The 18,918-nt window shown below is 37.1% G+C and overlaps 1 protein-coding gene across 1 annotated transcript in view; it reads left to right on the plus strand.

Moving 5' to 3' along the window:
• Positions 1–18,918, plus strand: part of LOC127415538 (collagen alpha-1(XII) chain-like) — a 126,616-nt gene that overhangs the window by 65,567 nt on the left and 42,131 nt on the right. Inside the window, exons 33-46 of the mRNA XM_051654307.1 lie at positions 531–657; positions 817–956; positions 2,068–2,197; positions 2,755–2,894; positions 4,663–4,792; positions 4,924–5,063; positions 7,296–7,425; positions 8,219–8,358; positions 10,412–10,544; positions 10,661–10,800; positions 10,891–11,020; positions 12,631–12,770; positions 12,862–12,991; positions 16,933–17,075. Coding sequence (XP_051510267.1) covers positions 531–657; positions 817–956; positions 2,068–2,197; positions 2,755–2,894; positions 4,663–4,792; positions 4,924–5,063; positions 7,296–7,425; positions 8,219–8,358; positions 10,412–10,544; positions 10,661–10,800; positions 10,891–11,020; positions 12,631–12,770; positions 12,862–12,991; positions 16,933–17,075 — 1,893 coding nt within the window. The remainder of the gene's footprint in view (positions 1–530; positions 658–816; positions 957–2,067; positions 2,198–2,754; positions 2,895–4,662; positions 4,793–4,923; positions 5,064–7,295; positions 7,426–8,218; positions 8,359–10,411; positions 10,545–10,660; positions 10,801–10,890; positions 11,021–12,630; positions 12,771–12,861; positions 12,992–16,932; positions 17,076–18,918) is intronic.

Below are 18,918 nucleotides of genomic sequence, written 5' to 3' on the forward strand. Positions count from 1 at the left end.
GACACTATCAGTTAGGTTTAGGCATTGGTTAAGGGTTTTGTTCAACTCTCATTTGCTTTTAAAACACTATTGGTTAGGTTTAGGTTAAAGCTTTAGTATAGGGAGGTGCGCTTTATGCATTAAAACCTCCATCTAATATTTACCTTAAAAACCTCGTCTGATTACGACAACATTTCACTTGCTTTTGGCGCCCCCCACTGGACATTTCACTGGGAAACTGCAGCGAAACTTGTAATAAGGCACGCAATTTAGTTTTGCAAATATGTTGCCACTTCACGTAATCTTCATGAGACCAGGCTATAAAAAGTGCTGGATGGAAACAATAAGATGTGAATAAAATCTCCAAAATGTGCAGCTGTTTTATTTGCATATTGTTTATGCGATATTCTGATTTTGCTCATAAATTACATTTGGAACTCGGATGGAAACATGACCACTGTCCGATGGTTTCTTGAATCTGAGAAGGCCTATACTGCTGTTTCTTATTGACTTTAAGAGACTTTATAAGTATCATTTCTTGGAAACAGGAGCAGGTATCTGGAACCACCACGACCACTGTTCTGAGAGGCCTTCAGCCTGATACTCTCTACACCGTCAACTTGATTCCTGTTTATGCAGAGGGAGATGGACAGAGAATGTCTGAGAATGGAAAAACAAGTGGGTTTCTTTCTACAGCAATAAAGTCTCCAACATGTTTACTGGACGGTTTATGTGTCATCTTTTTAAATGCGTGAGAACACAGAAGAAGGATCTGGATTATGCTTCATAAAGTTGATTCCCAAAACAGTCAAATGGCACATGTGATGTTGTTTGCAGGAGCTCTGGGTGGTGTGAAGAACCTGAGGGTCACTGACCCCACAATGACCTCTCTGAACGTCAAATGGGAGCCTGCGGATGGGGCCGTGCGCCAGTACAAGATATTCTTCATCCCTGCGGCAGGAGGAACTGAAGCAATGGTGGGGCTTGTTTGTTCTCTCAAAGCCATTGAACAGAGAATGAATCTATCCTGGGGCATACTTCACCTGAAGATTAATATAAATGGATATAAAAGTATTTTTATTAAATTAAATTAAGCCTAATTTTAAAACCATTAGGAATTTTTGCATTGTGATCAGGGTTAGAATTTAATGGGGACTCGGGGAAAAATGCCACTGAAAGTGGCAGAAATGCCCCCATATTTTAAAATCCTCTGGCAAAAAATTCCCTCATAATGAATTCCTCTACTTTTTTATTTGTGACATCTGATATAGGTATTAATATTCTATACTGGGCTTAGTTAGGGATTGAATCCCTTGTTAATGTTAATAAACTGGTTACATTTATGTATTTAAATTAAAACGATGAGTCATAGTATTTTTTTAAAGTTAGAAAAAAATGCCCTCATAGAATCAAATTTTGCCTCATAATTGTAAAGTTAATTTCTGACAATGATTGTGACATGAGTTTCATGACTTTTAAGCAAATTTTTTCTTAATGCCAAAAAATTTTATTCTAATAACTTTAAATCAGTACTAAAAAAGGGTCCTGTTTGGAAACCTTTATTATTAATAAATCAGCATAAATTAAATTTTGTATACTTAAAATTGTACTTTATAAATGTGCTTTACAATTTGAATAATATATAATTTTTTCCGTAATGCAATAATTAGATTTTGTTTCAAATTGCAGTAATGATCATTTGGGGGTTTAAATGTGTTTAATTGTCATGAAAATTAAGTCACATAGCTTTTTTTTTCTTCAGCCATTTTCTTAATGCAAAAATATAATGTATTGTTTATATTTTTGTTATGATATAAATGTTAATATGACTCAGATATTTCTTGACAGTTTTTGAGAAATTTACCCACCAAGGATATCTTTGCACAGCCGAGTTAAAGGAATATTCCGGGTTCAACACATGTTAAGCTCAATCAACAGAATTTGTGGCTTTATATTGATTACCTCAAAAATTGAGTCCCTTCTTTTCTTTAAATAATAATAAAAAAAAAAAATGTAGGTTACAGTGTGGCGCTTACAGTGGAAGGTTTGCTTATTTCATCACTCTGTTTTCTCTTTTGTTGTAAACAGGAACAAATACCTGGTACCCAGACTACCATAGTTCTAAGGAACCTGCAGCCTGATACTCTCTACACTGTGTCTGTGGTTCCAGTGTACCCCGCCACAGAGGGCAGACGCCAGTCTGAGAATGGAAAGACCTGTGAGTATCAGCATTTCATACAATGTATCTATCTACATACAATATAGCTCCAAAACCTAGTGAGCTACCTAAGTAGACAGCATTTTAAGGCATCTTAGGTGTGCCCCTCACTTGTTCCAAAGGGCATGCTGCCTCTTAAGATACCGTCTTTTGGCCAAATTCCAAGGCAGCATCTGTGACAAAATATCCACGAAAATAAATGTTAACTGTTCTTAGGTTTCATTCAATACTGAAAAGTATCGACTATTTTACTAAATTTGTGTGTGCTCTCTATTCTCATGCTTATTAGAGTATAACAGTGTTAGCTTAGCAATATGCTATATGCTAATGCCTCTATTGGAATCAATTGCAAGTCTAGTCTCCCAAAGTGCTGTTTGTTTGGCACTAAGTTGCTGCCTACGCATTTCAAATCAGTCACTTATGAGGTTTAATTTCATTTGGTATGCTGCCTTAGTACAATGTAGTCAGTAGACAACAAGGTAGATCACCATGTTTTGGAACAGAGCTATTGTTTCAAGGTATATTTGAAAAATTATTGTCGATATTCCTCTCTCTAGTGCCTCTTGGAGGGGTTACAAACCTCCGTCTTACTGACCCCACCTTCACAACACTCACCGCCACCTGGGAAGCCGCCGATGGCAACGTGCAGGGCTACAAAGTGCTATATGTGCCCACCAATGGAGGAACAGAGCTCATGGTAGAAATATTTCACAATTTCAAACTGTTTTCTGTCACAATTAGGATCCAAAATGAATTTTTGACCTCAGATGGTGAGAGAATTAAGGATTCAATGGAATATGATTAAGAGAAAAAAATTAAGAGACCACTGCAAAATTATGAGTTTCTCTGGATTTACTATTAATAGTATGTGTTTGAGTAAAATGAACATTTTTGTTTTATACTATAAAGTACTGACAACATTTCTCCGAAATGGCAAAAAAAAAAATATTGTAATTTAGAGCATTTATTTGCAGAAAATGACAACTGGTCAAAAGAACAAAAAAGATGCAGTGTTTTCAGACCTCGAATAATGCAAAGAAAACAAGTTCACATTCATTTTTAAACAACACAATACTAATGTTTTAGTTCAGAAATCAATATTTGGTGGAATAACCCTGATTTTCAATCACAGCTTTCATGCATCTTGGCATGCTCTCTACCAGTCTTTAACGTTGCTGTTGGGTGACTTTAGCCACTCCTGGCACAAAAATTCAAGCAGCTCGACTTTGTTTGATGGCTTGTGGCCATCCATTTTCCTCTTGATCACATTCCAGTGGTTTTCAATGGGGTTCAGGTCCGGAGATTGGGCTGGCCATGACAGGGTCTTGATCTGGTGGTCCGCCATCCACACCTTGATTGACCTGGCTGTGTGGCATGGAGCATGTCCTGCTGGCAAAACCAATCCTCAGAATTGGGGAACATTGTCAGAGCAGAAGGAAGCAAGTTTTCTTCCAGGATAACCTTGTACGTGGCTTGATTTACGCATCCTTCACAAAGACGAATCTGCCCGATTCCAGCCTTGCTGAAGCACCCCCAGTTCATCACTGATCCTCCATCAAATTTCACAGTGGGTGCGACACAGTGCACCTTGTAGGCCTCTCCAGGTCTCCTTCTAACCATTAGGCGACCAGGTGGAGGATCGTTGATGATCTGGTGGTGTTCAGCAAGGCTGGAATCTGGCAGATTCTTCTTTGTGAAGGACGCATGAATCAAGCCATGTACAAGGTTATCCTGAAAGAAAACTTACTTCCTTCTGCTCTGACAATGTTCCCCAAGTTTGCACATAAACATTTATGCCAATGTCGAGAGTTTATTCTCGTATCAATTGTTTCTAGTCAATATTCCTTAAGTGCATAATATTTTTGGATGGAAACCCAGCAACAGTTTTATTTGCTCTTCAAAGTCTATTTTTACTTGTTTTTGGCACTTAGCAAGTGTTACTTTTGGACCCTGGTCACAACACAAGCACAATATTTCTACAATAAGTGTTGATGTCACAAGTGAAAATCTTCATGAGATGCATCCTGTGAAATCTGTTGACATGGGTTGCAGAAAGATGTATATTGTTATAGAAGAGATCTTCCCTTGAGGAAAAGAGATGGCAGAGTAGTCTAATGAAACTTGATTTGAATTCTCCTTATGCACAAATAGCTGCTGGGAAAGTTTACAACTGGGAATACCGGTGTTTAGACTGAGCTCGAGTAAACTGAGAAACCTCACAAAACGATTTGTTTGGCAAGCTTAAGAGAAATAGTACTTGATGCTTCTTTTTCTTTATCAGTTTAGAATTGGTAGACCGTGTGCATCCGATTTCTGTCAAAGCAAAGGTTCCTTAGTTGGGATAGGTTTAACTAAGAGTCTTTTTTTAGAAAATGTAAAACTGTATTTTAGACTGTAATGTGTACTTTTTTCTTTACCCAATACAATGAAATCCATGGTTAAAAAAATGTCTTATGCTTTCACAGGAGCAAGTATCTGAAAGCACCACAACATTAGTGATGAAAAAACTCATGCCAGACACAATGTACACAGTGACTGTAGTGCCGGTGTTTGCTGAAGGAGATGGACCTCAACTCTCTGAGAAGGAAAAGACCAGTAAGTCATTCTGGGAAATCATAATCCATTATTTGAAGCATGTTTGTATATGGAATGTAAGAATACATACTTTGCAGTATATAGGCTGCAAACACCTGAATTATAATTCAACTCTTCTGTTGTCTCCTCAGAGCCTTTGGGTGGCGTGAGGAACCTGCAGGTAACAGATCCAACCATCAGCACCTTGAATGTCCGCTGGGAGCCGGCGGAAGGCACTGTGCGGGAATACATCGTCATTTATGTTCCTGCTGGTGGTCAAGATCAAGAAGTGGTGAGAAGACCTTAAATGATAAATTAAACAAACCTGACAGCAACAGAACAACATAAAAGAGAATATTTCAGATTGTGGTCAGAAAATAATTTCAACTCATAGCTCAGTTCGTAAAAAAAAAAAAAATAAAACTTTGTGACTTTGTCAAGACTATCAAAATACACATAATATCTTTTTTTTTTTTTTTTTCAGATTTTTAATAAAATTGATTAAGAGATATGACCATTAAAAAAAAAGTTACATCAATTTTGACCCGGGCATCAACTGTGGCTTTACACATGGTTTTATGTAGACTTTTTTGTTAATCTATGAATTCAGTTTTTTTCTTATAAACACTTTACTTACATTTAGAATCTTTCCCATACTCTCACACACAGTTTTCGTCTCCCACTGGAACTGCATCTTATTTACAAACATTCACACACACATACACATTCAGTCACACACACATTCCTGTACAAAGCAGACATGACAGATGTAACAAACATAACAGATAAACTAAATCAAAGGTACTACTGTCTAAAGGGGGTGTGGCGAGAACAAAATTCATGCACACATTAGTCTCAACATTCAGCAGTTCATGAGAGTAAATAGAATAGATTTAGTTTAAAAACATAGTAAAGATGTATTAATGTTGTCTTCTTGAGTTGTACAGTTGTTTTGATGATGTTTAGTTGAAAAAGAATATGTTGGTGTCATACATATTAGCCATCAAGTTGTATTGAGCACTTCTGAGTATTAGAAAATTCATTCAAATTACTAGTAATTCTTACATTAGATGTTAATATAAATTTTATATTATGTTATATTTAAATAGAATTTCACATAAATATTGGTAAAAATATATCTTCACATGTATCACACTGGTTTTGATGTAGCTAATGTATATTTTGTAATGTCAAAGAATTTCTACATTTTATTACTTCTGAAAAAAAAAAAGGCATATTGATTATTAATAACTTTTATATTTGTCAGTTAACATGCCAAAAATATCAATCTTTTTAAATATATATGAACTGTTACAAGTTGTTAATGACTTTCAATATCGGGAAAACAATGCTTAAATTCCACCTGATCAAAACTGACCTGTGAATGCAAAAGATGTATGCAGATTCTGAATGTAATAATAGAGTTAAGGTTAATGCTCAATTGAGTTTTAAATCAACAAAACTGACCTCCCTACCCTAAACCTTAAACCTAAACCTAACTGATAGTGTCATAAAAAACATATGTGAGATCAAAAAAGCAATTGCTAAAGCAACCGTGTCATTTTTTGGTGCTTTTATGACATTTTCAGCTCACATGTCGACTCACATGCTCTTCAGGACTCATATCCTGATCCTTAGCATTGCAAGTGCAACACTATCAGTCGAGCTACCGTGCAATCTGATCACACTCGAACAAGCTCGTACAAGACAGTAAGACTTTCACCCGCTGTTGCATTTGTGTATATGGTTGTGTGACAATAAAAGTGATTTGATTTGAAGCTTGTAAATGTAGTTGTTTATGTAATGCAAACGTTAAAATGTATCGCCTTACAAGTCATGCGCTATAGTAAAAGTGTTTAGATATCAAAAGATAGCATTGTGTGAGGAACAGGGTGAAAAGTACATGTTTATGAACTGATTATCTGCCATTTTACACATGATCTGTGTGAAAGGGAATAAAAGTTGTTGTTGTAGGGCCTCTAGTGTACATTTCACAAGGAAACTGCAGCAATACGAACAACAAGCCATGTGAAAATAATTTTGCTAAAATACAGGTATAGTAATGTGATTCTGAGACCAGGTTGCTCGTAAATGAACATTTTGGGCTTTTTATCTGAAATTAGTGTACAATTTATACTTTCTTATTAATGTAACTCTCGCTAAATTATGGCTCGTTATACAACTGACACCTTTAAAGTATTTGCAAATCCTACAAACAATGGGCCTCATTCATGAAACATGAGCAGAACAAATTTCTGTGGACTGTAAATGGTTTGTAAAGCCATTTGTGCATAAATTGTTGCATACAATTGAATGTGACAATTCCTAAAAGAATGGTTTTGCAAACAATTTACACAGAAATTCATTAAGCACGAGTTGGTGGATCATTGCTTATGTTTCTGTTCAAGAGTCAGGTCATAAAATGTACTTTATTTTTAATTAAAACTGTACTGTGTTTGAAAGTTTTAATGAAATCACTGATTTCTCTTGTCTTGTTTTCAATGCCTTAATTTTTCCTGAGTAGGATCAAGTGTCTGGAACCACAACCTCTACTATTCTGAAGGACTTAGAGCCTGACACGACTTACACTGTGACTGTGGTGCCAGTCTATGCTGAGATGGAGGGCAAACCTCTTTCAGAGAATGGCAAAACAAGTGAGTTTAGTGTTTGCATGGTGAAGATAAAGTAAGATTTTTATTTAATGCATTAATTTAGTGTGATTAATTATATAAAAAATAACAGGTAAAACAAATATCACATTGAATGAATTTTCCTAACATCGGAGCAATTCTAGTTTGAAGTACCTACGTATTTTTACAAGTCTCAGTCAGCAGGGGGCAGTAAGCGCAACTCCAGCTTTACAAGCAATACGAAGCTGTACAGACAACAAACTGCAGCAGACAGCACAAGATGAGAACGGACACGTTCTTGCATTCAAATATTGATGGACAGAGTGCAACTCCGAATGCAGGGGTCTACAGATGTTATTTTCAAATTTTCCAACTATGTTTACCTTGACATGGCATCCTAAAAATGCTGTTTATGACATGACGCATTCAAAGTGAGATTTTCGAAAAGCGCCCATCTGATGCATGCACACAGACACATCCTTAGAAATAGGCCAATATTCAGTGATATGGAAGTAAACAGTATATTGCCTTCTAAAGCAACTTTTTGTGATGCCTAATCAATGGTTTACTTGTCTGCCACAAAATGTAATTTATTTTAATTATCTGAATTATATTTGTAATTATTTATATATTATTACTTATGACTATTTAATTATTATATGTTGAATTATTTTATTTGGGGACTTTCTCGACAAATATTGATAATACAATTAACAGCGATTAGTTTGATTAATTAATCGGCATTTGACGTAGTTTATTTCATTAAAAATTTGTATCAATTGACAGTCCAAATTTATATGTGTCTGTGTAATTTCAGAACCGCTGGGTGGAGTTCGCAACCTTCAAGTCACCGATCCCACCAGCAGCACCCTCTCGGTACGATGGGAGCATGCTGATGGTAACCCTCGAAATTACAAGGTTTTCTACATCCCACAGCCTGGAGATGATGAGAAGATGGTAGGATATAATTAACTTATCTTCAATTGCTTTAATATTGAACAGTGAGTGTTGCTGTACAAATCATTGTAATAATAGTGTAAAAATAATAGCTTTGGTAACAAATGGTTGTTTGAACAACACAGCGTGCTTAACATGTGCTTTTTGGTGGGGGTAGTAGACTGTTTAAATGCTTAACCTTTTGACGTGTGTAATATGTCAGTGTAATATTTATAAATTGTTCACCCAAAAATGAAAATTCTGTTGTCATTTACTCATACTCAAGTCACTTTCTTTCTTCTGTGGAACTCAAAAGGAGACATTTTTAATAAATATCCCGGTTCGTAGTGATTCCCTTTTTAAAGCTTCAAAAAGGATGAAAAAGTTTGAAAAATGTGTTCCATATTCATACGGCATTTTTAAAATCTTCTGAAGGCATACGATAACCAAAAATATGAGTAGTTTTTCAGTGAAAATCCTGATGTCCGTTGCGCTTTCATTGAGTGCTATGAGAGACACTGAGGCTGATGTGTTCACGTGAGAATTTGCGTTGCAATTTGCGCAGGGCCCACAAACGTCCAACAGACGACAAGATTTTTACTGAAAAATTACTTTTTAAATTACTATTTTATCATATTCCTTCAGAAGGCTTGGAAGATGACTCAGGAGTCGCATTAACTACTTTTATCATACTTTTGTGTCAGTTTTGAAGCCTGAAAGTGAATCACTATCAGGGTCAGAAATGAACGTTTTTACTATGGGGCAATATTAAATCATATTATGTGATTATATGTATTAGGCTTAGAATAAAATATTAAAAAAATATATCAGATCTTAAAGGGATAGTTCACCCAAAAATGAATATTCTCTCATCGTTTACTCATCCTCATGATATCCCAGGTGTGTATGACTTTCTTTCTTCAGCAGGACACATTTGATTAAAAATAGAAAAATATCTGAGCTCAGTAGGTCCTTAAAATGCAAGTGGATGGTGATCAGACCTTTGAAGCTCCAAAAATCACAGACAGTCAGCATAAATGTCATCCATACAATGCAAATTAATATCTTCTAAAGTGATATGATTGCCTTCAATATTTAAGTACTTTTTAACTGTAATCCTTCACTTTTGATCAGCAGCAGTATACACATTCACGAGAGTGCTGAGTTCACGCGGTCTATTGTGTGACATATTCGTGTTGGCATGTTATGGACGTAATCGCACATTCTTCTCTCGGTTGAGACATCCAGGATAAGCACACATGCACCATTGTGAGTACAGAAACAGATACAAATACAGATCTAAACTAAAACCAACGAAGCTTCTGTACAGAGTTCCTCCATCTCACTTGTAAACAGCGCTGCCCTTCAGAGTGTCACATGTGCGTCGTTCTCGCGTCTCACGTGCCAATGCGATTACGTCACATGTGCACACTAGCGATGACCAGAAGCGAGTTAAAAAGTACTTAAATATTGATCTTTTTCGTACCATTGATTGTATCGCTTTAGAAAACATCAGTTTAACCGCTGGAGTCATATCGATGACATGTATGCTGACTGTCTGTGATTTCTTGGAGCTTCAAAAGTGAAATCACCATCCGCTTGAACTTTAAGGACCTACTGAGCTGAAATACTTCTATTTTTAATCAAATGTGTCCTGCTGAAGAAAGAAAGTAATACACACCTGGGATATCATAGGAGTGAGGAAATGATGATGAATTTTCATTTTTGGGTGAACTATCCCTTTAAGAACCCATAAGAATTTCTAATGGGGGCATTTTGTTCCCCTACATTTTTGAATTTTTGGGGCATTTTTGTCACTTTCAGTAGCATTTTAGCCTCAAGTCCATATTCATTTTTTAATTGAATTAATTAATTTCTTTAAAACTTCATTTTTACAATCCTCATATGAAAGAAAGTCATACAGGTTTGGAACAACATGAAGGTAAGTAAATTAAGACAGAATTGGCATTTATGGGTGAACTATTCCCTTTAAGTGCAGACTTTCTATAAAAATTGTTTATATGTAAGACCTTCCAAATTATGACACATATCTTTTGTTTTTTTTGGTAAACAGGAACTAGTGTCCGGTGGCACAACAAGCACCATCCTGCGTAATCTCAACGCCAACACATTGTACAAGGTCACATTGCTGCCCATGTATGAAAATGATGTTGAAGGAAAACGTCAGTCTGACAATGGAAAGACAAGTGAGTTGAGTTGTTTGTAGCTTTTGGAAGTTTGGGAATGGAGAACCCATATGCATATAGAGCAATCCTGGTTCATTGTTTGTGAAGGTTCACAATGTCTATGTTGTTTAACACAGAACCTTTGGGAAGTGTGAAAAACCTACAGGTGACGGACCCAACTGTGAACTCTTTGAGGGTGCGATGGGACCCGGCCGATGGAGATGTCCGTCAGTACAACATCATCTATGTGCCTCTTGCAGGAGGTGCTTCCAGCACGGTAATGGTCCGAGCCACCATTTGTCTCAACTTGTTCTTTTTGGTTAATTGGTTGCCAAATAATGTGCGCTCGTAATCATGTATCCTTTAGACCCAAGTGTCTGGAGTGTCAACCAATACTATTCTAAGGAACCTGCAGCCAGACACGGAATACAGAGTTACCGTAATGCCAGTTTACACTGACGCCGAAGGAAAGAAACAGTCTGACAATGGAAAAACAAGTAGGTACCTGTAATGCCACAGTTAAAAGGATAGTTCACTGAATAAATGTGAATTTTATTATTCCAAACCCATATGACTTTCTTCCTTCCGTGGAACACAAAAGGAAAAAGGCTTTATGATGAAAGTCTCAATCACCATTCACTTTTATTGTATAGAAAAATGAAAGTAAATACAGTAAATTGGATAAGAGCAGATCATTGGTGCGAGTTGTTCCATTACAGTCGCACAAAAAACAATCTTTAAACGCACCGCAAAAATATCACGTTGCAGATGAGAAGACTTTTGCATGTGTAAAGCGCTGAATGCAAGATACTCATTAAATTTGCCTCAGCAGTCCTAAATTTCCCCTGGGTCTCTTGAAACATTTTCATTGGGATAACCAGGGCATTGTTCTTTCCTGCTGTCCACAAGCTACCCAGACTGAATAGATCTGCAACCCACTTTTGGGTCACGACTTACAAGCTGAGAAACACTGCATTATGCCACAAATGCTGTCGATTGAGCTTAACTTGTATTAAAGAAAGAGTATTTCTTTAAGTCAACAGAGTACAAATCTTACAAAAGTAAACTCAAATGTCCTTAAAATTAAACATTAAAATATATTAAGATGACCATGAACTGCATAGGCCCAACAAAAAGCAAAATCCAGGGGTCATGACATGAGGAATCAAATTTTCCTTGATCTTTTAACATATAAGAGGTCATTGAACTATAAAAACATACTGTTAGTTTCAGAACTCAAAACTTCCTCCTCACTGCAAAAAGAGCATTTGTTGAAACCAAGCTGCCAAAACGACTTGTTCTCTGCTTCCTCCATATTGTGATGGCACACTGGGGGTAGACATTTGCATCTGACCGCCTCCACAACAACACATTAACGCCGACTTCACCTCATCACTTTTGTAGCCCCGCCCAGTAGTGGTGAGCAGTGAGATGGCAAGAGCAGAGAGCAAATCAGAACAGTGGGCGTTTACTGTCAAGTCATAAAGGAGAAGCTGCACCAAAACCGAGTGTTTCTGAATGAGGGTCAGAATGAGGGTGGAAAATAATCATGTTTTACAAATAAATGACTGTTTTTTTTTTGTGTGTGTTTTTTGTGTGGTTTTTTTTTGTGTGTGTGCAAAAGACTTTACAGATATTAAAAGTGAGCTTCAAGGAACATATTAAAATAATAAAAAAAGGCATGTCATGACCCCTTTAAAATTATATAGGCTGAATAGGAGAATTGCAAATTTTGTAAATGCATTTACAATTTAACAAAATGATCATTTCAGTGGTTTAATGCTCTCAGCACATTTTGTTTGGCACAAACCATTTTTATTCTTGTTGCAAGTAAGCCCGTGTTTAATGTAGTTTGGGTCGTATTTCTTTTACTTTGTGTGCTTTTGTTCATTGTGTTTGAGGATGAGGGCATGTCACGTTACCTGTCCATGTTGGCATCTGCCTAATATGGCTAGCTTTTACCAAGTGACAGATGAACTTATGCTAAAATATTGAGAGTTTGCTTGAACACATGGCCATTGATGTCAACAGTAAAAGATTTGGGAAGATACATTTAAATTGCAGTCTACTGTGTCTATAGATTAATTCCAATTTTCACCATTCCCAGAGCCTCTGGGTGGAGTAAAGAACCTGCAGGTCACCGAACCCACAACCAGCTCATTAAAGGTGCGCTGGGAGCCAGCTGAGGGTAACGTCCGCCAGTATAGAATCTTCTACGTGCCAGCATCTGGTGGTGCTGAGGACATGGTAAGAGATGCTCCACTGAAGAGCCTCTGCTGTTTTCCCTGATGTGCCATTGATCTTCTGTAACCTTCTATCAAACTTTCTGAATTAACAGGAGCAAGTTTCTGGAGGAACAACCAACACCGTGCTGAGGAACCTTCTGTCGGACACTGTCTATACAGTGACTGTGGTGCCTGTTTATCCTGAGGGAGATGGACTCCGTCAATCTGAGAAAGGAAAGACTCGTAAGTTGTTTTTGGGAATTCCTTGAAATAGGTAGATCTTAATGATAACATCCCTGCCTAGAAGCATCGGACGCTTCTTGTTAAGTTCATAGGCCTAGCCTAAAAATAAAATTCTTCACCTGGCAGATGATAAAATGCCATAGACTTGCATTGAAGGAGCAATATATAGAATTGGCTTTATTGCCAAGTATGCTAACACACACAAGGAATTTGTCATGGTGACAGAAGCTTCCAGTGCAAGAGAATGAAACATAGATACATACATACAAACATACACATTTAAACATATATAAATATAGTGACATAATGTTTTTTTTAAAATAAGATATAACAGATAAAAAAAGAGAAATATACAATAGCGCAATAATGTTGTTAGAATATTTTATATACAGATATACAGATATGTGCAGGTGATGTTATGTATTGAAGAAGAGGTAGGATATGTTAAAGAATATAAATGAAATATGGATATAAGAAGGAATGGATGGATTGGATATTGTACTTGGTTGTATTGACCAAAGGAAAGTATTTGGGGGCAGTTTTAACTGTTCGTGAGGTGGATGGCCTTAGGGAAAAAACTGTTCCTGTGCCTGGCTGTTCTGGTGCTCAGTGCTCTGTAGTGCCGGCCAGAGGGCAACAGTTTGAAAAGGAAGTGTGCTGGGTGAATGGGTTCAAGAGTGATTTTACCAGCCCTTTTTGTTACTCTGGATGTGTACAGTTTTAGCAGGGTGGGTAGGGGAGCACCAACAATCCTCTCGGCAGTCCAAACTATCCTTTGATGTCTTCTGTTGTCTGACTTGGTAGCTGAACCAAACAAGACGTGATTCAGCTCAACAAACAGAACAGAATGCAAGTGTCTCAAGATGCGTTTTTAAAACTTGACAGGGCATCTAATAAACGTAGCACTCCTGCACGGGATGCTGTAAAAACTGCCAGATGCGCCACAACGGTCAAAAACGTTTGTCTAGTGCATTCTTACATTGAAAAACAAACAAAAAACTGTTTGGTGTGAATGGCCTCTTACTCTAGAATCCTATCTTATCTGTTAGTAAGCATGGTGATTTCAGTTAGGATCTTTATATGTTATATTTAACTAGTCAGATCTAAAGATATGAAGTTGCTTGAGGCAGAGACTTGGGGCTGCGCTCTTTTGACTTGGACAGTAAGCAACCACCCAGAACAGCCTAATAACCACCTACAGGCATGCAAACTACTCAACTTTTAGCTAAAGTCACCTTTTCTGAAGCTAATATGCCCAAATTGTTTGGTAAAATGTTCTACATTTTCCTTATAAAATCACTTGAAATGGTTACTTTTAACTTAAACACTTAAAAGTTAAAGCTTTAAATACAACAGAAAGCTTTAAATAAAAATAAAATAAAATAAAAAAATAAACTGAAAATATAAACCTGGACAAATTTCTCACCTTTTTCACCACTCATGAGTTACCTAGCAATGCCCTAGCAACCCCTCAGAACACCATAGCAACATCCTAGCCACTGTAGCAACCACCGGAAACACCAGTAATTGAGTTTAATAGTTCACAACTCATTGTGAATCACCAACACAATTTATAAATGTTTGTACAAATGCCAAAAATCTAATTTATTAAGCACACTACAACACTGTGTAGACAGAGCCAAAAACAAGAGTTTAAACGCATATATACCTGTGCAAATGAAGTTTTTAATAATAATATATGTCATGGACCGATATATTGGCCAGGCTGATTAATGAGCCAATATTTGCCAATTTTGCGAATAACGGCATCGGCTAATAACCGTGAACACTTGACCGATAAACAGAAGTGTTAACTTTGTGTCAGTTCCAAAATATACCATTAGATTTTTCAATAGATAGTAAACAATATCTGTTTACAAGGTTTATTTTATTTATTTATTTATTTTTTCTATTTTTCTCCCCTTTTCTCCCAATTTGGAATGGCCAATTCCCACTAATTACTAGGTCCTCATGGTGGCGCGGTTACTCACCTCAATCTGGGTGGCGGAGGACAAGTCTCAGTTGCCTCCGCTTCTGAGACCATCAATCCGCGCATCTTATCACGTGGCTCGTTGTGCATGACACCGCGGAGACTCACAGCATGTGGAGGCTCACGCTACTCTCCGCGATCTACACAAAACTTACCACACGCACCATTGAGAGCGAGAACCACTTAATCGTGACCACAAGGAGGTTACCCCATGTGACTCTACCCTCCCTAGCAACTGGGCCAATTTGGTTGCTTAGGAGACATGGCTGGTCATTCAGCACGACCTGGATTCGAACTCGCGACTCCAGGGGTGGTAGTCAGTGTCAATACTCGCTGAGCTACCCAGGCCCCTGTTTATTTTATTTTATTTACGAATTTGAGCAAATATTGTATTAAATATGTGTTCGTTTCACTTTAGTAATGTTGTGTACATTTGATTTGCCATTGTTAAGTTGTATTATGTAAATCAGCATTTATTTCAGCCATCCTGCTCTCTATTGGTATTAGCATCAGCTACTGAAAAACCCATACTGGGATGCGTTTCTCAAAAGCATCATTACCAACATAGTTCAACAATTTGGTGTTTCCCAAAACCATAGTTCCAACGAACATTCGCAAACAGCATCGCAAAGTTGTGTGGTTGGAACTACAGCTCTGCACCTGTGGTTAGAAGCATAGTTCCTTATTTGTTTGCTGTGTGGATATCATATGACATCGCTGAAGCTTCTTTGTCTTTTATTCCATATGTATCTTTTATTCTGTCAAGAATTAGATCAAAATGACATGCATTTAAAAAAAAATAGTTGTTTGCAGTCGTTTAAGCGCTTAAGGGCTGTTAAGAGAAAGCGCTTTAACACAAGCCATTTCTGTTGGACAACACAGCTTCTGTGTCCATGTTAATGCTAAAGTGGCATTTTTGGCTGTGTTCCAAAAGGGATAAATCAGCCTCCGAAGGGCACTTCAAAGGGAGAACAATCATAATAGATAGTTTCAAACTGAATTTTCAATAAAAATGGCTTAAAAGTGAATTCCAAATGACTGTTATTTTGGAGCCCCACATTTTTCAGCCCTCCGCTGCTCTCACAGTGGATGGTAAAGACTTTGAAGGGAATAGGGCATAGGGATGATCTCTTCTGAATAGAACAAACACATTTGAAGAGTATGCATGCGCTTATGTGCTCAAGTGTGTCGGGGGAGCCCCGAAGTCTAAAGTAGAGCAAAACACATCTATTGCAGCGCAAATAGAAGTTGTGTAATTAATTATCAGTGATTTGAAACAATCAATCAAATCAAATCACTTTATTGTCACACAGCCATATACACAAGTGCAATGGTGTGTGAAATTCTTGGGTGCAGTTCCGATCAACATAGCAGTCGTGACAGTGATGAGACATATACCAATTTACAATAACATCAAATTAACACAACACAATTTAAACATCTGTTATACACATAATTACACTCAACAATATACAAATAATAACATGCACTGTACAGTATACAACGTAACAAAAGCAGAACCACCAAACTGTCGGTATCGGAACACATATTTTATATCAGTGCATGCAACGTTTTTTTATTTGCTTTACTCAGGCAACTGAGTTTCATTTTAGAACTAAAGAAAGCTTATCTTTTTAACTCGTGTTGACGTTTTTTTTTTTTTTTTTTTGCTGAATTTTGTAGGAGTAGTCAAATCTGCTTTGGATTTTAAAGCGTGCTAAGCAGTTATAACATTAACAATAAATGCCCCCCACCACCTGCCTTTCCTTTTAGGCACTTTCTTACCATAAAACCCGTCGACTGCTTCCCTCAGCATTCATTCCTAAACTTTACTGAGCTTCCTCCTGTTTAAACACATAGCTGTTCTCCTTCCTCTGCTGCTCTGTAAATTCTTTGTTCTCACTGTGCTTTTAAGTGGCTTCTCTTTCAGCATTCTTTCTCTCTCTTGCAGTTCCACGTTTCCCTCCCAGAAACATTGTGGTCTACAACCCGACTCCTAACAGCCTGAACGTGCGCTGGGAGCCCGCCTCGGGCCTGGTGCAACAGTACAAGGTCGTCTACGCCCCACTGAGTGGCATCCGGCCTCTTGAATCGGTGGGTATTGCGCACACACGCACACACACACACACACGCACGCACACACACACACACACACACACACACACACAGCATTTGCAAACAGTTTTAATCACCTTGAAGAAAAAGTTCACCCAAAAATTAACATTCTGTCATCATTTACATTCCAATCTTATATGACACTCTTTCTTCTGTGGAACACAAAAGGAGAAATTTTGAATGATGTTCACACTGCTCTTTTCCATACCATGAAAACATACAGTGATCAGGGGCTGTAAAACTCCAAAAATGACATAAAAGCACCATAAAAGTAGACTGTATGACTTGTGTGCTATATTTCAAATTTACAGTCTTTGTGTGAGGAAGAGACTGAAATGTAAGTGTCTCATAACCAGCGTTGTTTGTAATCTAATTAAGTAATTAGTAGTCAAAAAGTAGTGTAATGCATTACATTTTAAATATTTGTGATTAGATTACAGCTACTGACTTTAAATGAAGTTAATTACTTTTAAGTGCTTACACATATTTCTCAAATATTATTTATGTATAATTAGAGCTGTCAAAATCAACTTGTTAATGCATGTGATTGATTTAAAATGTTTAATGTGTTAAGCTTTCTTCAACGTGATTAATACATTTACCAATTTGATGTTAGATTCTGACATTTTATTCAGCTCTGAGTGAGTTCTGAACACTGGTTGAAATAGGGCGTATCCTTTACCACATGTCCGGGTACATTATTACATTGATACACACACCACAAACAAACATAGAGCGATTCAGTATCAGTGGTGAAGTGATGGAGAAAGGGCCTCTTAATGCTGTTTGTTATTCAAAAACAAACTCAAATGGGACTTGTGACAGAAATCAAGTACTTTGCAGCCTCTGTAGGGCACAACTGAATCACTACACGACACGTCAAGTCCTGTCACCAAAACGGCAGTTCGGATGAAGTATCATTCTGTTGGCAGTGCCAGCGCTAAAAATAGAACAAGAGGTCTGAAACGCTTTTCAAGTGGTGCTTGATGATAACGTTGATGCCCTGATGCGTACAATGAATTTACTGTAGCAAAATCGGATAGCCACAATCTGACGGCTGATTAATGTGGTAGAGGATGGGAGTTTAAGAGATTTAACACGCATTGCAATGAATACTCAAACTATAGGGACTAATTCTTTCAATTAGTCAGACTACCACCTGGAAATGTTTAATGTTACTTAAACTGGTGCAATCTTAGTGCATTTCTATCTTTTATACTGGGGATGGCTTTGATTGGAACTATTGTTACATATCTTGAGAAGAAAATAAATGCATTTTGACAGGATAAGAAGTATATATAGTCAAATTTCAGCACTTTCAAAATTTGCGATTAACTACGGTATGAAAAATTATGCAATTAATCGTTAAGCGAAAAAACTAAAACTGTCCTATGAAAAATTTTTTAAAAAGTAACTTAAAGCTGAAGTGTCATTTCTGCGCCACTAGCACCACCGAACGGAATGAATAAACGTTTGCTTCTCAAACAGCTTTCCGAATCCAGCCCCCTTCATATGTTGATCCAACAAAAAGATAGTCCTGCCCTCAACTCACGCCATTGGTTAAGTCAATGTTATTGTGTCAGTATGGACGAGTCACTCAAAACAGACAGAGGAATTTTATAGTGCCACATAGACATAGTGTTTACAGTTTTCGAGAAAATTAACATATGAATATCTCTGCACATTAAGCTGGCATAAGAGAAAGTATTTTAGTTACACACTTCAGCTTTGAATATAAAGTGATTTTTCGATAAAGCAATCAGAAAGAAATCTGATAACAATTTTTAGAATAGTAATTATTCATTTGTGGTGTATTCATTTT

This window comes from Myxocyprinus asiaticus, chromosome 25 (genome assembly GCF_019703515.2).
Source record: "Myxocyprinus asiaticus isolate MX2 ecotype Aquarium Trade chromosome 25, UBuf_Myxa_2, whole genome shotgun sequence".
Classification (NCBI taxonomy): domain Eukaryota; kingdom Metazoa; phylum Chordata; class Actinopteri; order Cypriniformes; family Catostomidae; genus Myxocyprinus; species Myxocyprinus asiaticus.